A 19,159-nucleotide genomic window follows, 5' to 3' on the forward strand; every position below is an offset into this window, starting at 1 on the left:
AGTCCGCTGATAAAATTTCTCGACTTCCAGGATAAGCGCTCCGTGGTTCCTGGTTCATGTTTACAATAAATTATTTCAATTCGTTTTTCGCGCAACCCCAAATTCGGTAGCTGTCAGTCCGCTAATAAAATTTCTATAACTTTATAATCTTCTCATAATCTTTTTGGTAAAATATGTCGATAAAAAAATTATATCAAACCTTACACATTATTTTTGATTTGTTCTCACGCTGAAAATATTTATTAGTATTCGAGGTATAACTCGAGGTGGTTGGCGGTTTTCGTTGGAGGTAGTTAGGGGTGGTTGCGGGTAATCTCGGTGATTCAGGACGAGGAGGACGAGGATTTGTGCTGGGTGAGTGAAACACTTTTATAATATTTGATGGCAATTGTAATTATATTTCATCTGAAATATTACAAACTTGTCACGTTTACAATAAATTATTTCAATTCATTTTTCGTGCAAGCACATATTCAGTAGCTACGAATAATCTCATACAATTTATTATATTATTAATTATTTATTTAATCAATTACTCAATTATATTAATCCTTACACAGTATTTTCGATGTGTTCTTATACTGAAAATATCTATTACTATTCAAGGTATAACCTGAGGTGGTTGAAGGTGGTCGGAGGTGGACGAGGAGGAGGACGAGGAGGACGAGGATTTGTGCTGGGTGAGTAAAACACTTTTATAATATTTGATGGCAATTGTAATTATATTTCATCTGAAATATTACAAACTTGTCACGTTTACAATAAATTATTTCAATTCATTTTTCGTGCAAGCACATATTCAGTAGCTATGAATAATCTTATACAATTTATTATATTATTAATTAATTAATTAATATTCTTATAATATTTAATGGCAATTGTAATTATATTTCATCTGAAATATTACAAACTTGTCACGTTTACAATAAATTATTTCAATTCATTTATCGTGCAAGCACATATTCAGTAGCTATGAATAATCTTGTACAATTTATTATATTATTAATTAATTGATTAATTACATTAATCCTTACACAATATTTTTGATGTGTTCCTATACTAAAGATATTCATTACTATTCCAGGTATTACCCGAGGTGGTCGGAGGTGGACGAGGAGGAGGACCAGGTGGACGAGGAGGAGGACGAGGTGGACGAGGAGGAGGCGGGGTGGGTCGCGGGAGAGGACCTCTCCTCTCCTCAGAGGAGGGGCGGGGGAGGGGGAGGGAAGGGGGAGAGGTGGGCGGGGAGGGGGAAGGGCAGGGTCGGGGAGGGGAGGGTGGCGGGGAGGGGGAAGGGAAGGGAAGGGAAGGGAAGGGAGGGGAGGGTGGCGGGGAGGGGGAAGGGAAGGGAAGGGACGGGGAGGGGGGAGGGGGAGGGGGAGGGGGAGGGAGGGCGGGAGGGCGGGAGGGCGGGAGGGCGGGAGGGCGGGAGGGCGGGAGGGCGGGAGGGCGGGAGGGCGGGAGGGCGGGAGGGCGGGAGGGCGGGAGGGCGGGAGGGAGGGAGGGCGGGCGCGAGAGGTGGGGGGGTGTACTGCTCAATTAACTCTAACGGGCTCGCATCGACATCCGTCCTCCACTCTCTCCCTCCCTCCCTCCCTCCCTCCCGCCCTCCCGCCCTCCCTCCCGCCCTCCCGCCCTCCCTTCCCCCCTCCCCCGCCCTCCCCCCTCCCCGTCCCTTCCCTTCCCTTCCCCCTCCCCGCCACCCTCCCCTCCCCCTCCCTTCCCTTCCCTTCCCTTCCCCCTCCCCGCCACCCTCCCCTCCCCGACCCTGCCCTTCCCCCTCCCCGCCCACCTCTCCCCCTTCCCTCCCCCTCCCCCGCCCCTCCTCTGAGGAGAGGAGAGGTCCTCTCCCGCGACCCACCCCGCCTCCTCCTCGTCCACCTCGTCCTCCTCCTCGTCCACCTGGTCCTCCTCCTCGTCCACCTCCGACCACCTCGGGTAATACCTGGAATAGTAATGAATATCTTTAGTATAGGAACACATCAAAAATATTGTGTAAGGATTAATGTAATTAATCAATTAATTAATAATATAATAAATTGTACAAGATTATTCATAGCTACTGAATATGTGCTTGCACGATAAATGAATTGAAATAATTTATTGTAAACGTGACAAGTTTGTAATATTTCAGATGAAATATAATTACAATTGCCATTAAATATTATAAGAATATTAATTAATTAATTAATAATATAATAAATTGTATAAGATTATTCATAGCTACTGAATATGTGCTTGCACGAAAAATGAATTGAAATAATTTATTGTAAACGTGACAAGTTTGTAATATTTCAGATGAAATATAATTACAATTGCCATCAAATATTATAAAAGTGTTTTACTCACCCAGCACAAATCCTCGTCCTCCTCGTCCTCCTCCTCGTCCACCTCCGACCACCTTCAACCACCTCAGGTTATACCTTGAATAGTAATAGATATTTTCAGTATAAGAACACATCGAAAATACTGTGTAAGGATTAATATAATTGAGTAATTGATTAAATAAATAATTAATAATATAATAAATTGTATGAGATTATTCGTAGCTACTGAATATGTGCTTGCACGAAAAATGAATTGAAATAATTTATTGTAAACGTGACAAGTTTGTAATATTTCAGATGAAATATAATTACAATTGCCATCAAATATTATAAAAGTGTTTCACTCACCCAGCACAAATCCTCGTCCTCCTCGTCCTGAATCACCGAGATTACCCGCAACCACCCCTAACTACCTCCAACGAAAACCGCCAACCACCTCGAGTTATACCTCGAATACTAATAAATATTTTCAGCGTGAGAACAAATCAAAAATAATGTGTAAGGTTTGATATAATTTTTTTATCGACATATTTTACCAAAAAGATTATGAGAAGATTATAAAGTTATAGAAATTTTATTAGCGGACTGACAGCTACCGAATTTGGGGTTGCGCGAAAAACGAATTGAAATAATTTATTGTAAACATGAACCAGGAACCACGGAGCGCTTATCCTGGAAGTCGAGAAATTTTATCAGCGGACTGACAGCTACCGAATTTGGGGTTGCGCGAAAAACGAATTGAAATAATTTATTGTAAACATGAACCAGGAAACACGGAGCGCTTATCCTGGAAGTCGAGAAATTTTATTAGCGGACTGACAGCTACCGAATTTGGGGTTGCGCGAAAAACGAATTGAAATAATTTATTGTAAACATGAACCAGGAACCACGGAGCGCTTATCCTGGAAGTCGAGAAATTTTATTAGCGGACTGACAGCTACCGAATTTGGGGTTGCGCGAAAAACGAATTGAAATAATTTATTGTAAACATAAACCAGGAAACACGGAGCGCTTATCCTGGAAGTCGAGAAATTTTATTAGCGGACTGACAGCTACCGAATTTGGGGTTGCGCGAAAAACGAATTGAAATAATTTATTGTAAACATGAACCAGGAACCACGGAGCGCTTATCCTGGAAGTCGAGAAATTTTATTAGCGGACTGACAGCTACCGAATTTGGGGTTGCGCGAAAAACGAATTGAAATAATTTATTGTAAACATGAACCAGGAACCACGGAGCGCTTATCCTGGAAGTCGAGAAATTTTATTAGCGGACTGACAGCTACCGAATTTGGGGTTGCGCGAAAAACGAATTGGAATAATTTATTGTAAACATGAACCAGGAAACACGGAGCGCTTATCCTGGAAGTCGAGAAATTTTATTAGCGGACTGACAGCTACCGAATTTGGGGTTGCGCGAAAAACGAATTGAAATAATTTATTGTAAACATGAACCAGGAACCACGGAGCGCTTATCCTGGAAGTCGAGAAATTTTATTAGCGGACTGACAGCTACCGAATTTGGGGTTGCGCGAAAAACGAATTGAAATAATTTATTGTAAACATGAACCAGGAACCACGGAGCGCTTATCCTGGAAGTCGAGAAATTTTATTAGCGGACTGACAGCTACCGAATTTGGGGTTGCGCGAAAAACGAATTGAAATAATTTATTGTAAACATAAACCAGGAAACACGGAGCGCTTATCCTGGAAGTCGAGAAATTTTATTAGCGGACTGACAGCTACCGAATTTGGGGTTGCGCGAAAAACGAATTGAAATAATTTATTGTAAACATGAACCAGGAACCACGGAGCGCTTATCCTGGAAGTCGAGTTTCACCGCGTAGCGGAGCCGGAGCGCGGAATCCGGGAGGTTGAGAACCCGGTACTTGAAATACGTAGCGGACCCGAAGCGCGGGATCCGGGAGGTTGAGAACCCGGTACTCGAAATTTGCGGAGCGCGACTCTCATACGTCCGCTCTACTGCGCGGTTGTTTCCCGACTGAGGAATTCGGCTAGCTGATTTTGAATTGGTGACGTCACTTTCTGAACATCCGACATCCAAACTATGGTTTCGAACTTTGATACTATGTATGATGATGTATGATGTATGATGTATGATGTATGATGTATGATGTATGATGTATGATGTATGATGTATGATGTATGATGATATGATATGATGTATAATGAGTTTAGGTTTCACATTTCATACAAGAAATACACACCTCATCTCTCCTGCCGATTCCAGACTCAAGCGGCTAGGCCCTTCGATGGTCAGCCGTTGACTGAAGATGTATTCTTCAGTGAACGGGTCGGCTAACAAAGCTGCCGTTCTGCGACAGTTGGATGATGAAAAATTTCGCTCGTATCTTTCAAATGTGTGTTAAAATACACTCGAAGTGTTGAGAAGCGTCGTTCTTTCTCTCCCTATCACCTTTCTAGGTCTTTAAATCACTACGCAGTGTTAAATACTGTCTCATATACGAAGCATCCATTTCATCTCGTTCAGAATTAGCGCATCCGTTATGTGTTGCAGTTACTCTGAATTTTTTTCCATCTGAATACTTTTCGAAAAACAATTCCGCTCCTCCACCCAACGCAGATGCTTCACTTGCGACCAGCTAAAACAGCGTTTCGATTCTATGCCTATGAAAATTCAAGATCGAGAGAGCAAATGAAAAGTTGTTGGAATAATTATGAATACTGATATTATGGAATACATCGAGCGCGCGTCGAATAGAATCCCATTTCGAAATGAATAATTCTTCTCTTCTCATATCATAGCTAATCTAGTAATATAGGTAAATAGGATGGTTGGAGGTGTTCGGAAATGGTAGGAGGTGCTCGGCGCTGGCAGAAGGTGATAGGGGGTGGTCGAAAGTGGCCATTGATGGTCGGAGGTGGCAGGGGGAGGTAGGAGGCGTTCGAAAATGGTAGGACATTTTAAAAGTTAAAGTCGACGATGATCCGGTGCATCAATTTTATCGTTACAGATTTTCTTTTCCCATGAGCCATAAAGTATTCAACAACGATAATGCGGTCCTTAAAATTCATCATTCATCTCTGTCTGGAAAGCTAATTCGCAAGGCGTGGTATTCTATTCTATTTGCATTATTAGAAAAATACCCGTACTCTACATACACTGTTTCTAATCTTTTGCTACATTTGGTTGAATCCCCATGCTTCCACAGCACGAATAGTCGGAAATGTTTTTGATTATCCATAATAAAATAAAAGAAGTAACAAAGCTTAAATTTATTGTTAAAGCTCTAATGAATACATCAAACTGCGGTCGAATCAATTCATTTATTATTTGCACATGACCTCTGTACATTTGATAAGTTATTCCTAAATACATTGAAACATATGTATTTATAATGAAATATCATGCAATGGGCTGTGTAAACTATAAACTATAATTTCTATCGAATAGCTGCTTTTATGTCAACAGGGCTTTGAGACATGTTTGTAGGACATTGGGCTACAAGAACAAATGCGAATTACGAAGAAGTCCGTATTAGAAATAAGGATATTTTAGTTCAAGTGTACCTATACACAGAAATATGTATGTGAATATACTGAAAACTCTGTGTTTATTGTAAAAGTCTAGTTTTAAATATGTGCATATATATATATACACATGCATAAGTATATATATACATATATACACATACATGTACATAAATAATTGCCAAGAAATTAGAAACACTCACAACTTGTCGCAAATAGAGTAAAACGTAAGGTTAATAATATACAAATTACACAAGCGCACCATAAAACATGGCAAGGGTAATCCTAGTGCAGTGATTCTATAAACTAAAGAAATATACATTTACATATACATGATATAAATTAATAGTCTAGAAAAGAGTATTTAGAGAGCTTATCTAATTCCGATCTTGTCACAATAGATCATTAACATAATCAATATACGGTTAAAGCTGTATTAGCTACAGCCACTATTGGAGATAATATTTTTTATCCATTTTTATAGTTATTTAATTTCTTGTACAACAATTTTTGAAATTTCACCGCAAAATGCCCAACGAGTTCTCGTAGTGCAAATACGAGTCCAATCACCTTACAGATGGCATTACATTGATTTTTGCCTTCTCGCGTCGAGTTATAAATACAGAGAAATCTCAATGAGAGCTCATTTCTACAAGATTTATTGTAGTGCTGTATTCGTAGCTGTACCTGTTATTCTATATTTATAAACTGTTCTATATTTTCAACATACAGCACAACAATGGCTGAAAGCACAATGGCAAGAAGAGAGGAGCAATTTGCATCTTAATAAATCTTTTCTTCTTTATACGTAGCACAGCGATGTCACGTCGGAGGATATGTACTAGTGGATCACTAGGTGGGGCACAGAACTAAAACATAATTGTGTTGAAAATCCTCAACATCTCTTACAGAAAGTTGGTACGTTGCCAGACCTTACATACCAACAATGAATATTCATGGAGGCTATATTCATAAATACTTACAAAAGTAAGCTAATATTAATAATAATAATATTCAGCTATTAAAGTTTCGCTGAGCGCTCCGACCAAGGATTCCATTTCACCGAGAAGCTCTGTTAATTGGCCAGTTGACAGCTGACGCAGTTCTGAAATCAATTGTCAACATGAAATTCCAACTTCAATCAAGACCGTGCAAACATAGAGGTTTTGATACAAATGAAGACAAGGTGATATTAGTATACAAGTTAAGAATTCTTGATCTTATTACTTTCTTCGTAGAATGGTGATCCTAGAACCTCCTTACTTCTTTCCAAAGTTTCATCCACATCCAGTAGAGATCCTTCGGAGTCAGCAGACCGTTCCATTGACGGACTTTCCTGCAACGCGGAATATTACAAATTAGTTATATCTTGCAATTACAACGTTGAAGAGAAATGATTAAGATGTAAGCGCCAGTTAAGAAAGTTCCTGACTAAAATTACTCTGAGTAAATAATATGATTTAAAAAGAGCAGAAAGAGGCGGCAGGGTGTGGTAGGAGGTGGACGGAGATGGTTGGCGGTGTTTGGTGGGGGCAGAAGGGGGTAGGAAGTGTTTGGCGGTGGTTGGAAGTGAGCGGCGGTGGTCGGGGAAGTCGAGAACGACGAGGACAACGAGGCGGCGGAGGAAGAAGAGGACCGGGACGAGGTGGACGAAGAGGACGAAGGTGGTCGGTGGTGGGAGGAGGTGGTTGACTACTTCTGATACTAATTCTTCTCCTGATCCTACACCTACTCTTGATCCTTCTGCCATTTGTACTTCTACTGCTACTCCTACTCCTACTCCTGATCCCACTTCTCATCCTACTCCTACTCCTACTACCACTCCTGATCCTATTCCTGATCCTACTCCTACTCCTCCTTCTGATCCTACTCCTATTCCTACTCCTGATCCTGATCCTACTTCATCAAATATTATAAAAATGTTGAACTCACCGAGCACAAATCCTTGTCTTCCTTGTCCACCTTGTTCTCCTAGTCTTCCTCGTCCTCCTCTTCGTCCACCTCCGACCACCGCCTACCACCTCCAACAACCACCGATAACCACCTCAGGTTATTCCTGGAATAATCGCTCGACGTTTCTCTCCTGTTGATCCCACGCTCTTTTCGCTGCGATTTCAGAGTTCCTTGGGGTCCAATTGGTCGGAAAAGAGTCATACGAATCAATTCTGAGACGAAAAATTATTTGGTAAAAAAAAAAGGAAGGTTAACCCCTTTGTATTTTCGGCAAAAATTTGCGCGATTTTGAAAAGTGCTGGAATCAATTCTTTCAGGCACTATTCCGACGTAATTTTGCGAGAGAAATCGATTGGGCGCAGTCGCAATACGCTGCGATCAACGCATCGAAAGTTACAGCCAAAAAACGAAAACCTGAATTTTCGACATTTTTCAGCAGGTGCTTTTTCGCTCGCCGTTTTTCTCCTGTTGATCCCGCGCTCTTTTCGCTGCGATTTCAGAGTTCCTTGGGGTCCAATTGGGCGGAAAAAAGTCATACGAATCAATTCTGAGACGAAAAATTATTTAATAAAAAAAAAAGGAAGGTTAACCCCTTTGTATTTTTGGCAAAAATTTTCGCGATTTTGAAAAGTGCTGGAATCAATTCTTTCAGGCACTATTCCGACGTAATTTTGCGAGAGAAATCGATTGGGCGCAGTCGCAATACGCTGCGATCAACGCATCGAAAGTTACAGCCAAAAAACGAAAACCTGAATTTTCGACATTTTTCAGCAGGTGCTTTTTCGCTCGCCGTTTCTCTCCTGTTGATCCCACGCTCTTTTCGCTGTGATTTCAGAGTTCCTTGGGGTCCAATTGGTCGGAAAAGAGTCATACGAATCAATTCTGAGACGAAAAATTATTTGGTAAAAAAAAAAGGAAGGTTAACCCCTTTGTATTTTTGGCAAAAATTTTCGCGATTTTGAAAAGTGCCGGAATCAATTCTTTCAGGCACTATTCCGACGTAATTTTGCGAGAGAAATCGATTGGGCGCAGTCGCAATACGCTGCGATCAACGCATCGAAAGTTACAGCCAAAAAACGAAAACCTGAATTTTCGACATTTTTCAGCAGGTGCTTTTTCGCTCGCCGTTTCTCTCCTGTTGATCCCACGCTCTTTTCGCTGCGATTTCAGAGTTCCTTGGGATCCAATTGGTCGGAAAAGAGTCATACGAATCAATTCTGGGACGAAAAATTTTTTGGTAAAAAAAAAAAGGAAGGTTAACCCCTTTGTATTTTTGGCGAAAATTTTCGCGATTTTCAAAAGTGCTGGAATCAATTTTTTCAGGCACTATTCCGACGTAATTTTACGAGAGAAATCGATTGGGCGCAGTCCCAATACGATGCGATCAACGCATCTGAAGTTACAGCCAAAACACGAGAACCCGTGTTTTCGACATTTTTCAGCAGGTGCTCATTCGCTTACCGTTTCTCTCCTGTGTGTCCTACGCTCTTTTCGCTGCGTTTTCTGGGTTCTGAAAACTGGTCACAAAAGTTTACCCAGGGGCATCCGTCTTTATATTCTTCAGTCAATGCCTATAATGAATAGGGACCACCACGATAGTATTATTAGTATAACTTAGTGCGGGCCACCGAGGGAGACGAGACGATTCACAGTACCATTGTTTAGTTAATGCGTGAAATGCATGACTGTTTACTACGACCGAGATTTTGCCAGTGATGTATGAATGTGTTGAAACAAATATACCCAAAAATGAACACCAATATTCTAAGACTGTTCAATACAAATATTCCAAAATTACACCAAGAATTGAAGGACCGCACCATTTTAACCAGGTTATGTTCTCGTCAACAAATTTCAACTCGGGTGAAAAATGTTTGTACAGAAAGAAAAGCTCCCTGGAGCGTCTTGTTCTTTGGCAGTGATGATTTCGCGTTACAGAGCCTTAGGCAACTCTACCATAAGTAGTAAGTGTCCCATCTAACCTTCAAATACCCAAAGGGTTCTACCTCCGTAAACTTATCCTTCCTTGCTTGAAGATTTTCATGGGACCATTAAATTTCATAATTTCATTGATATTTTCATACTCATAGGTCTCGGGTTCATTCAACTTATGTTCGCATCTTTTTCTTCCTGCATATTACCGCGACATTATAAGTAGTTGTTTAACTGAACAAAAATTGGTCTGCCGATGTTATTTAATTTATATGATTTCAAAATTTTGTACAGTGAAGCAGGGAAATTGCTAAGTCGTCTCGAAATTGTTACTGCTTATGGTGGAAAAGAAAATACTGTCACAAAATATGCGAGACAACACAGGATACCGATACATAACTGGCCACCAGATATCAACCTGTCTGAATTTCACATTGGACTGGTCGTGTCCTTTGGGCATTTAATTCCATCTCGCATCATACTCTCTTTTCCATTGTAAGTTTACTTCTTTGTCTTTGTGTATTTCAATAATTAATAATCTGAATTTATATTAAATTTTCAAGTGCTCTAAAATATTACAAAGTAGTCATCGTCTAATACAAAAGTATCAATAATCATAAGGTAAATTCATTCTTGAAATTATCCATCACCATATGCCTTAAAGACAATTTTTACCTGCATTCTATGAGTAATAATTACCAATTTTTGTTCAGAGGCATGTTAAACGTCCACGGTAGTTTGTTGCCTAGATGGAGAGGTGCCGCACCAATAATATATGCACTGTTGAACGGAGACAGTGAAACAGGTATTAGCATTATGAAAGTGATGCCAAAAAAGTGAGTACATATGAAGTATTGAAAACTATGGCCAAGTTCAATTAGTCGATGAATCAAACAAGTAGCTTTTGTAAGGGTGAAACTCAGAAGTCAGTTTTCAATCAAAAATAACATGTTTTCAGCTATATACCCATTAAAAACAAAACACTGCCCATTACATCTACTTAACAAAATGCAAATCCCTGCATGAAAACTTTGAAGATATCGATTTTAGATTTGACATTGGAGAAGTGGTGGCTCAACAAAAATTAAATGTTCATCCTGATGAAACAATGCCAGAGTTACGAGACAGAATGTCAAGGCTTGGTGCAGACCTTCTGATAGACACTTTGAAAAGATTGCCAGATATTTTAGATCATGCTGAACCACAAAGTAACGAAGGAATAACTTATGGTAAGTGTTTCACACCATCTGACAAAGAGATGTACAATGACCTAATTATATTATTAGCACTAAGAAATGGTACAGCAATGCCGGTATCCAGCCGACTGTTGAAGACTCTAATTTATTTAGTCTCTGACTGTAGTGCCATTTATATTGCAGCACCCAAAGTAACTCCGAAGTTATCTTTAGTAAAGTGGAATGAAATGACTGCTAAGAATGTTTATGATTTGCAACGTGCCTTGTGTGAATTATATCCCCTGACAACAACGTTTTTGGGTGCAACACTGAAACTCTTGGATGTTCAGGTACTTAAAGACCCACTTCCAGGACAACAAGTGTCTGACATAGTGCCAGGTACTTGAAGTCAATAATAATTTGCTAGTTTATTTGTAGTGTCTAACGATCAAGAATTTGAATACATTTTGACATAGTGTCAAGTGTATTGCGATACATTGTACTTAATTGTGATGGATCTGCTATGCATAAGTCTTCATACATCTCTATTAAAGATATCATAGGCTTTAATGTGATTTCAGTAAACCAATAATAAATTATTTTTAATTATAGGTCTACTGACATTCAACAAAGAGCTGAATAAATTAGTGGTATATTGTCGAGGGAACACCAAAATTTCAGTTAGTAACATAGGCTGTCCTGGTCGACCGCCCATGTCAGCTCGTGATTTCTATAACGGATTTCTTTCGAAGAACAAACGAAAACCGTACCTTTTTTCGTCTTGATTCTTAGGTAATAAATAGAAACCAAATAAATTGTAATATAGATAAAAGTTATACGACATATGCTATGCATTTTTCATTTCACAATGACATTTTTCCACTTAGTTGGATATCAAAATCGACCGTTCAGAGCCTATAATTCGATATATTGGCTGTAAATTTTTTTCATCCACCAGCGTAGCATCTTTAGACATGTGGAAATTGATTTTTCACGAAAAGCTGCAATGGACTGACTACAAATGAATTCGATTCCGGTGTGTTTAAGAAATTGTTAATTCTTCCAGAAAATGAAAGAAGCTAAGAAGTTTTATGCACAGAGTTACGTTACCGACCTAAGAGTACTAACGAGAATTATTTTAATTTTTCTCAAAACCTCGATTCAATTTGGAATTTATTGAAAAATGATTGTTATCGCGAGAAACGGCTTTTGAGCTTAGATTTCGCAAATTATTCGGTTGTTCATAGAGTGCACTTTCTACATCTGAATAATGGAGTCACAAATAATTTATCTTCAATTTTTTACATGACCTCAAAAATTTCATACGAAACTGCTGCAGAATCAATCCACAGAACCCTTTTCAGATGTATTTTCGATAAAGAAACGCATCACAGTAATTTGACCAGAATTCATTGAATTTTGTTATTGGGAATTCGTCATAGGCTAATAACTTTATGGAAAATATACATAATTATTTTATTGCAAAAACTCGCGAGCTTAACTTTCTTGCAGAGTATGTTACCGCAGTATGAATTTTTCCTAATAAACAGAAACATTGATATGTGAGAACAAAACCTATTACGAGTAAAATGTATACACTCATGTATACATATATTTGATTACCTTCACGAGAAACAAGAAACTTTATAAGTGACTTCATTTTACCTGTAATATATTAGGCAATTATTGGAAAAAATACTACTTCAAAATTAACCATAATCAGTTTAAAAAAAATAAAAAAACGGAAGCAAGCTAGTTAGAAACAAAAACTAGCGACTTTACAAACAATAAAATGATTTCGATAACCTATACCGAAGATGGCTAATGCACATAGAAATAGAAATAAAACATAATGGATTTTAACTTTGCATAATTTCCATGCCAAAACTCACACCTCTTTTATTTCTTATGACTATTTGTTTTGAATAGTCTAATGTTGGTAAAAGACGTTCTATGATACTAAACTATAATGAAAAATAAAAGAACTCAAATGAATGCGATATCGTATTTGTTATAGCTAGCTAATCAAGGGTACATGGTACCAAATTAACTTATCGGTGCTGTCTTATGGGAAAGATATTTCGGCTGTCCTTTTGTTGTAGATATTCAATTCTCTGACTCTGATGCCTGCGGGATAGAAAAAAGTCAGTCATTTAATTAATAACGAAAACAAAATTGATTCATTAACAATGCAGTCTTAGATTGTGGAAAATAATTTCTTACACTGGGATCGCAATCTGCACAGTGCCACGAGTATCCTCTTCTCTTGGGTGATTTCTTTACGGGCGGTTCAAGACATGTGAAGTGGTAGCATTTCTTGCATTCATCGCATCTGTGTAAGTGGATGATATTATTTACATTATCATTTGCAACCGAAATTGGTGATGATTAAACCATTTCTTTGTCTATTGCATATTGATATGCAATCAAAGATCGCAGTAATGATCTACTGTCATTGTAAAATTATGTTGACTTATGATAAACAATGTTAACTATATTGTGACTTGCCTAATTTTTTTTCTTTTTCTTTTCTTCAAGCCTTAAAATCGCGCTACCATTACAAACCGCCTACCATAGATTTAAACGAGGTCAAATTGTGGAACAGCAATTTCACTAACCTAACAAGATTTTGATTGGTGCCAGGCATACTGCAGACGTCGCACTGTGTAAGAAGATCAGCTTCTTTCCCTTTTTTTAAACTTCCAGATGAGAGTCTGCTGTTGGTACTGCTGCTACTCGGAGTGGTGGTAGGCGTTGATAGAGCGGTTGGTGGCGGAGGTGGAGGTGGCGGTGGTAGCTTGACTGGCGGTGGCGGTGTAATTTCAGTGCTTGTAGAAGTAGCCACAAACATTTGTGGGCTCGATTCCGACGCTATGTCACCTTCTGGACGCGGGATTGGTTTAATCTGAAGATAAAATAATAGAAAATCAGCTATCGCCTATTATGGACCGAAAAATCGAAAGGAAACTTTAGAATCAATGTTTGAAAATGAATTAGGGAAGTCCGAAAGACTCTATGAGAATAACTGAAAAAGAGAAGGTGTGTATCGTTTTTCTTAACGCTACGCATTCTAAAATAGCAAATTTACCTTGATGGTGATCCTTCTGTGTACTTCTGGCTGACCTTGGGTCTCTGGATTCTCTACATCTAAACTCTTTCTCTTATGTTTACGTTTACGCTGTTTCACACCAGTGATTGGATCAGGGGTGTACCTCTTATGTTTTTCCCTGATGAATATATAATACCACAATATTAACGGAAATTATTAAACGTATTTAAAATCTCAAATGGGAGTTAAAATGCACATTTGCCCTGCAAATGCTCGTAATTGATAAAAATAAATGATTGCTACAGTACTCAATTTGTAATCAAATTAAGAATAAAAGTAACGTGATTCGCGGTAAGTTTAGCGAGCTAAATTAGTGTAATGTTTAAAACCAGAATTCAGATGAATAAGATAATGAAAAGTATACCTCCTTCGTTTCTTCCCGCTTCTTTGAGGTATAGCTTCCGTGCCATCGGCGGATGCCACCATGTATTGTGGGGATCCTTCACGTGGTGTGAGATTTACATTGGATAATTGTTGCTGAGGTATACTTGTTTCCGTCAGCATTCGTTCCATGAATGAAGGCTGTGGTCCCATTGGTTTTATGGTTAACTTGAAATTTAGAATTTTCTTATTGTGTATGTGAAAAATCAGGGTTGGTAGGTCGATAGTTTGATAAATTACGTCATTAAGACTTATCTAACAAAAAGACAAATGTGGTAAAAGACGTGAGCTAACTTTTGGTGTGGTGGGCGCATCTTGTGTTGTAGTAACACTTGCAGCAGCAGCACTAACAATGTTCTTCGACGTTGTAGGTGTGCTAAGAGCAACTGGAATATGGGTTTCTTGTAATGGTGTAAGAGAAGGGCTCGCCTCGTCTTTACAATGTCGCAATTTGCGCGGTGCTGAGGTATCGACGTGCTCAACTTCTGAACCAGAAGATTCTTTATCACACTCTGAACATTGCCTAAATGATCAAGAAACAATGAAAATTCATTATCGTATATTGTATTGTTTGTGAGACAGAGCGAAATAGAATCCGCTCTTTTGAATATTGTTTATATCAAAATAGTTAACAGGACTAACCAACCATTAACGCTAACTCACCAGCCCATCAGTTTAGTTTTTTTTGGCATGCGTGCTAGAGGCGGACTCAAACAAGAAAGATGATAGTGGAGGTGGCATGTGTCACATTTTGCAAGCAAGTGCTGATCCGTTGATCTTCGACAAATACCGCACTGGTGTCTTAGTGTTAGATCACCTTTGTGATTATGATCGTGAGCTTGACTACTTAATACACGACCTTCTCTTCCACCTTCGCCACCTTTTCCTACAGGTAGGGGAAAACCAACTCCCATTTTTAATGCAGCAGCTGTCGGCACCCCAAGTCCTGTACCTAAGGCAAAGAATTAAGAGTTATCAGAACAACCATTCATATTTATGTAATAATACATTTATTTTGTAGTAGGAATCACGCAATAAACTCACCAAGGGTAGTCGGTATCCTAGGTTTAGCTAAGTCTGCGATTAATGGTAGTGGTTTAACGTATCCCGAAGATCGGAGTAGCTGATGATACATTTCAATTTTTTCTTTCAAAGTAACATTGACGCGAATTTGATCTTCGTTATCCTTCGTTACTTCATCATATTTTCTATCTAGTCTTTGTTGCTCATTCAACAACTGTGAGTTAACGTCCAAGTGCTCTTGAAGTCTTCGTTTCATTGCAGCAACACGGAGATTCCGATCAAGGTAGTAGCCGATAAATTCTACACTAAACGCCGGAGGAATATGCCATTTCTTTCTAACATCGACCAATGCGACTAGCTGGGCCTCTTGAGCTTCTAAAGCTGCGGTATCAACTCCCATTAATTCCGCCTTCTTTGCCAACTGGCGACAAGCAGAAGCTGATGTTGTGAGTAGTCTTGGCATTTTCTGAGTAGGTACTAAAATTCAATCAAAACATAATTATTCAATACTTGTTTTAAAAATATTTGTAAGTACATACTTAGTGCTCAACTTCACCGAACGAAAACTACAACTATGTAACTACGAAGAAATTAAAAGAAAAAGAAAAATATTGGCTCACCCCAAGGTGGTTGCCTTGATGCCTTATGAGCCAAGTACTTGTGCCTGTGCTTTGCGAGCTTCCTTTGAATTCTGCGCTGTTCTTCAGTATCGAGATGATCAGGTTGCAGATGCAACTGCTGTCTATACTGTGCTCTGAGCTGAAGAGCTAGCCAGTTACGTCTGCGTCGACGAACTAATGTTTTATCTGAGTGTAGTTTGCAGTGCGCGTAAAATGGATCCGCTTGGTCCACTTCTTCACTATGAGCTTCAGATAGCAGGCCCTCTCTCTGTGCGCTAATAATTTTTGACAATTTAAATATGACGAATTGTATATTTGCAACTTATCCTTATCTGACATCAGTCGGATTTACAAATAATTCAATTCATTAGGTATATTTAAGTACTGACCATGTGACATGAAAGTATGTATGGCACATCCCTGCATCACACTCAATACAGACGCCAGTTCGAGCATAGCGAGCGTCTTCGCACAAGCAGCACTGCTTCGCTCCCCATTTGCTGTATGCCATTTCAAACAATGTTACACTTGCCAGACGGTCCACCTATTTTAATCACATGATTGATACGAATCTCCTGATTATTTAATACTGACAATAATTTCAATGCCAATCAAGATGGAAACAAAGATTTAAAATAATTACACTCAACAAATTCAAGGGTTCTTACACTGAAACACTGGAAAGAATCAGAATTTTTCGAAATTTTTTATATCTGCATTGCATTTAAGTAACAAAATTTTGTTCAATAGCGCGGAATATCAAAGTTTATATATTTTACTATAGAACTTTGCATTAAAACTATCTACTACACAATGTGTAGATCTAAAACACTATGCTCCTTAATCTATCATTGGTATAAATGACAAGACAGTGTCTTACCTCTCCAAAAGCAACCCCAGGAACGTACAAGGCGCATACAAGATGAACCCATTTCCCGACGTCGGTCTCTTTGAAAATTCCACCTTTATTGGGGCAGAGTTCACACGAAGGATCGTCAACACCAGCACTACAAGCTTCGCAGAACCATGGTGCTGACTGGCAAAGTGAATCGGTGCTAGAAAAGCTCTCAACATCGGAAACGCCATAGCAGCCTGTGTGGAGGATAAAAAATTCGTAGTAGTAATGATCAATCCGTCCAGTCATAATGTGGCTCACGCTTTCATGCAATTCAGAGCAAACAATGCTCAGACATATCTATTAATTCTTGTTAGATTTCAAACATTTATGGTTCGTTTAAAGTGTCAAAGATGTGTAATAAAGTCTGGTACCTATTGATACCTATAAAATAAATACAAGTTAATAATTACCTTCGTGAACAGTGACCCCACATCCATCGCACTCAACAATTTCATTAATATCGTCGCTTCTGTCTCCCAAACAACCGCAACAGATCAAAACTTTAGCAACTTTTTCATCGAATTGGCCAGCTTTGGCAGCTTGTTGCCGTGCTTGTTCAATCACATCACAGACCGTCATCCCACCAATCCCTTTTCCGCGAACCAAAGGTTCTTCGAGAGAATCATCGGTCTCTTCTGATTCATCGTCGTCTTCATCTGAAGAAGAGGAAGTAAAAGATTAGCAGTTGTCCTAAACACTTTTGCGTTGTTCTAAAGTTGAAAATATGTAGCTTTGCCTACCTTTTCCAACATCGTGAGAGTCAACGGAATCGTCGTCTGACTCCTCACAATGATCTTCGATTCTGAAATCGCTGTCATCCGAACTCTCGCCCAAATCGAAATCAAGCAATGATTGTTGGGCCGAATCGACGGGTTTGACTCGTCTTTTCTTTGGATCACGTTCAACTTTGGAGAAAGAATTGAAAAATTGATGAATACGGATACAAGTTGGATATTTTTTCTAGTTATTCTACCTGATTTCCACGTCGTGAAAACAAACGACATTATCGTAAAATGACACCAAAAAATTTGAGCACGCAAGGAAAAAGGTTAGTATAGGTTATGTGTCGGACTTTAATGCTGGAATACTCACATGAACTACTCATCGTGTTTAAAAACGGACCTGACACTATACCGATATCACATTCAATGGGAATCGGAGCAAAAATAACGCGCCGAGAATAATAATTTCTCTTTCATCTGCCACCCCGTTTTACACGATTCATAGCCCGAATGCTTGGCTTGGCGGTGGTTCCCACTTCGCACTCCGGTTTATGTATCGAGGCAGATTTTCCCCTGAATCCCTAAATCCCTAAATATCCCCCCCACTGCTGTCAAGACTTGTCGTAGAATCACCACCCCTCACGCGTTTCGCACGCTATGTGACAGTGTGCGTGTTTCTGTGCACGTATCAAACTCTGTGATGCATGCATACCACGATCCGACATTCATGCGTGCGTATCGCCATCGTTTACCGGCACATGTCACGCTGCGTTCATTGACTTCGCAAAACGCCGGTTGACGCCACACGTTGTGCACCCGAAATTTACGTGCGAAATGATTTGCCGTTCGCGTTTTTGATCGTTCTATAGTTATCCGCGTATGCAATTATTTTTGGAAACTTAAATCGCCACCCTATTTCGATTTATTCCCAGCTCGCGTTGACACCATTCTACACGATTCCAAAAAGTAACGTTACTCCTTGTAAATAAGATAATAGTTCGATTGTATTTTGATACCTTCAATTACAGATCATTCGCACACTCGATAGCGAGTTATAAAACGCAATATACGGTTGCGTGGATAATAAACCACGTTCTCTAAATGCTGTCGTCTATTTAAATTTCGAAGCAATAACACGACGTATCACAACTATAATGAATGTATGGTGAATGAACTATAGACACGTTCGTACACATTGCAGATTGCCTGGATCATTGACAATAACAGACGCAGGTCTAGAACAGGTACTCACTCATTGTTTTGTATAAAAATCCTACATCGTCGTCTTGAGACATGATCGCCGTAACTCAACTGCACAACCTCTTTTCTGCGCTAATAGTGTGATTTATTTGCGTTAGCTAGAGTATAAAATTCTGTCAAGATTTGCAGCTGTCAATCGGAACATTCGACAAAAAAAAGCTTCGAAACGCACCCCTCACTTTTATCTTTACAACCTGACTGTAGCTCGCAGCCCACAGGTAATACCCCTCGGAACTTAAAGCACGA

General features: G+C 39.3%; 2 protein-coding genes and 1 long non-coding RNA gene across 6 annotated transcripts; 1 reads left to right on the top strand and 2 right to left on the bottom strand.

The window, feature by feature from the left end:
- Positions 1-6,586: 6,586 nt before the first annotated feature.
- LOC124293373 lies at positions 6,587-7,965 on the bottom strand. Of its 2 annotated transcripts, XR_006903312.1 has the most exons (4): positions 7,773-7,965; positions 7,068-7,176; positions 6,824-6,945; positions 6,695-6,709 (listed from the first exon to the last, which is right to left on the bottom strand). It is a non-coding gene; the product is annotated as an uncharacterized LOC124293373 (long non-coding RNA). The 2 variants fall into 2 exon arrangements; XR_006903311.1 differs by having other exon boundaries at positions 6,587-6,945; positions 7,773-7,958.
- Positions 7,966-9,274: 1,309 nt separating this feature from the next.
- On the top strand, positions 9,275-12,459 carry LOC107227448 (methionyl-tRNA formyltransferase, mitochondrial). Of its 2 annotated transcripts, none has more exons than XM_015668592.2 (6): positions 9,275-9,757; positions 10,020-10,220; positions 10,439-10,561; positions 10,776-10,954; positions 11,105-11,250; positions 11,513-11,652. In XM_015668592.2, the coding sequence occupies exons 1-6, from the start codon at positions 9,513-9,515 to the stop codon at positions 11,519-11,521; spliced, it is 903 nt and encodes a 300-aa protein (XP_015524078.2). In that variant the 5' UTR covers positions 9,275-9,512; the 3' UTR covers positions 11,522-11,652. The 2 variants fall into 2 exon arrangements, with proteins under 2 accessions (XP_015524078.2, XP_015524077.2); XM_015668591.2 differs by having other exon boundaries at positions 9,276-9,757; positions 11,105-11,299; positions 11,513-12,459.
- LOC107227449 (PHD finger protein 14) lies at positions 10,444-19,139 on the bottom strand. 2 transcript variants are annotated; one of them, XM_046734094.1, is made up of 14 exons: positions 18,906-19,139; positions 17,672-17,836; positions 17,342-17,587; positions 16,914-17,125; positions 16,423-16,577; positions 16,034-16,308; positions 15,435-15,890; positions 15,054-15,342; positions 14,685-14,913; positions 14,374-14,558; positions 13,989-14,127; positions 13,519-13,805; positions 13,124-13,232; positions 10,444-13,027 (listed from the first exon to the last, which is right to left on the bottom strand). In XM_046734094.1, the coding sequence occupies exons 1-14, from the start codon at positions 18,946-18,948 to the stop codon at positions 13,007-13,009; spliced, it is 2,811 nt and encodes a 936-aa protein (XP_046590050.1). In that variant the 5' UTR covers positions 18,949-19,139; the 3' UTR covers positions 10,444-13,006. The 2 variants fall into 2 exon arrangements, with proteins under 2 accessions (XP_046590050.1, XP_015524080.1); XM_015668594.2 differs by lacking the exon at positions 18,906-19,139 and adding an exon at positions 18,024-18,190.
- Between the last annotated feature and the right edge of the window lie 20 nt (positions 19,140-19,159).

This window comes from Neodiprion lecontei, chromosome 3 (assembly GCF_021901455.1).
Source record: "Neodiprion lecontei isolate iyNeoLeco1 chromosome 3, iyNeoLeco1.1, whole genome shotgun sequence".
Classification (NCBI taxonomy): Eukaryota; Metazoa; Arthropoda; class Insecta; order Hymenoptera; family Diprionidae; genus Neodiprion; species Neodiprion lecontei.

Coding starts and splice junctions, on each gene's coding strand:
- LOC107227448 (XM_015668591.2), top strand. CDS start 9,513: ATGAATGTGTTGAAACAAATATACCCAAAAATGAACACCAATATTCTA. Junction 10,955..11,104: donor TAACGAAGGAATAACTTATG/GTAAGTGTTTCA, acceptor TTTATATTGCAG/CACCCAAAGTAACTCCGAAG. Junction 11,300..11,512: donor AGTGTCTGACATAGTGCCAG/GTACTTGAAGTC, acceptor TTTTAATTATAG/GTCTACTGACATTCAACAAA.
- LOC107227449 (XM_046734094.1), bottom strand. CDS start 18,948: ATGTCTCAAGACGACGATGTAGGATTTTTATACAAAACAATGA. Junction 15,891..16,033: donor ATCAAGGCAACCACCTTGGG/GTGAGCCAATAT, acceptor ATTGAATTTTAG/TACCTACTCAGAAAATGCCA. Junction 13,233..13,518: donor ACCAATCAAAATCTTGTTAG/GTTAGTGAAATT, acceptor CCACTTACACAG/ATGCGATGAATGCAAGAAAT.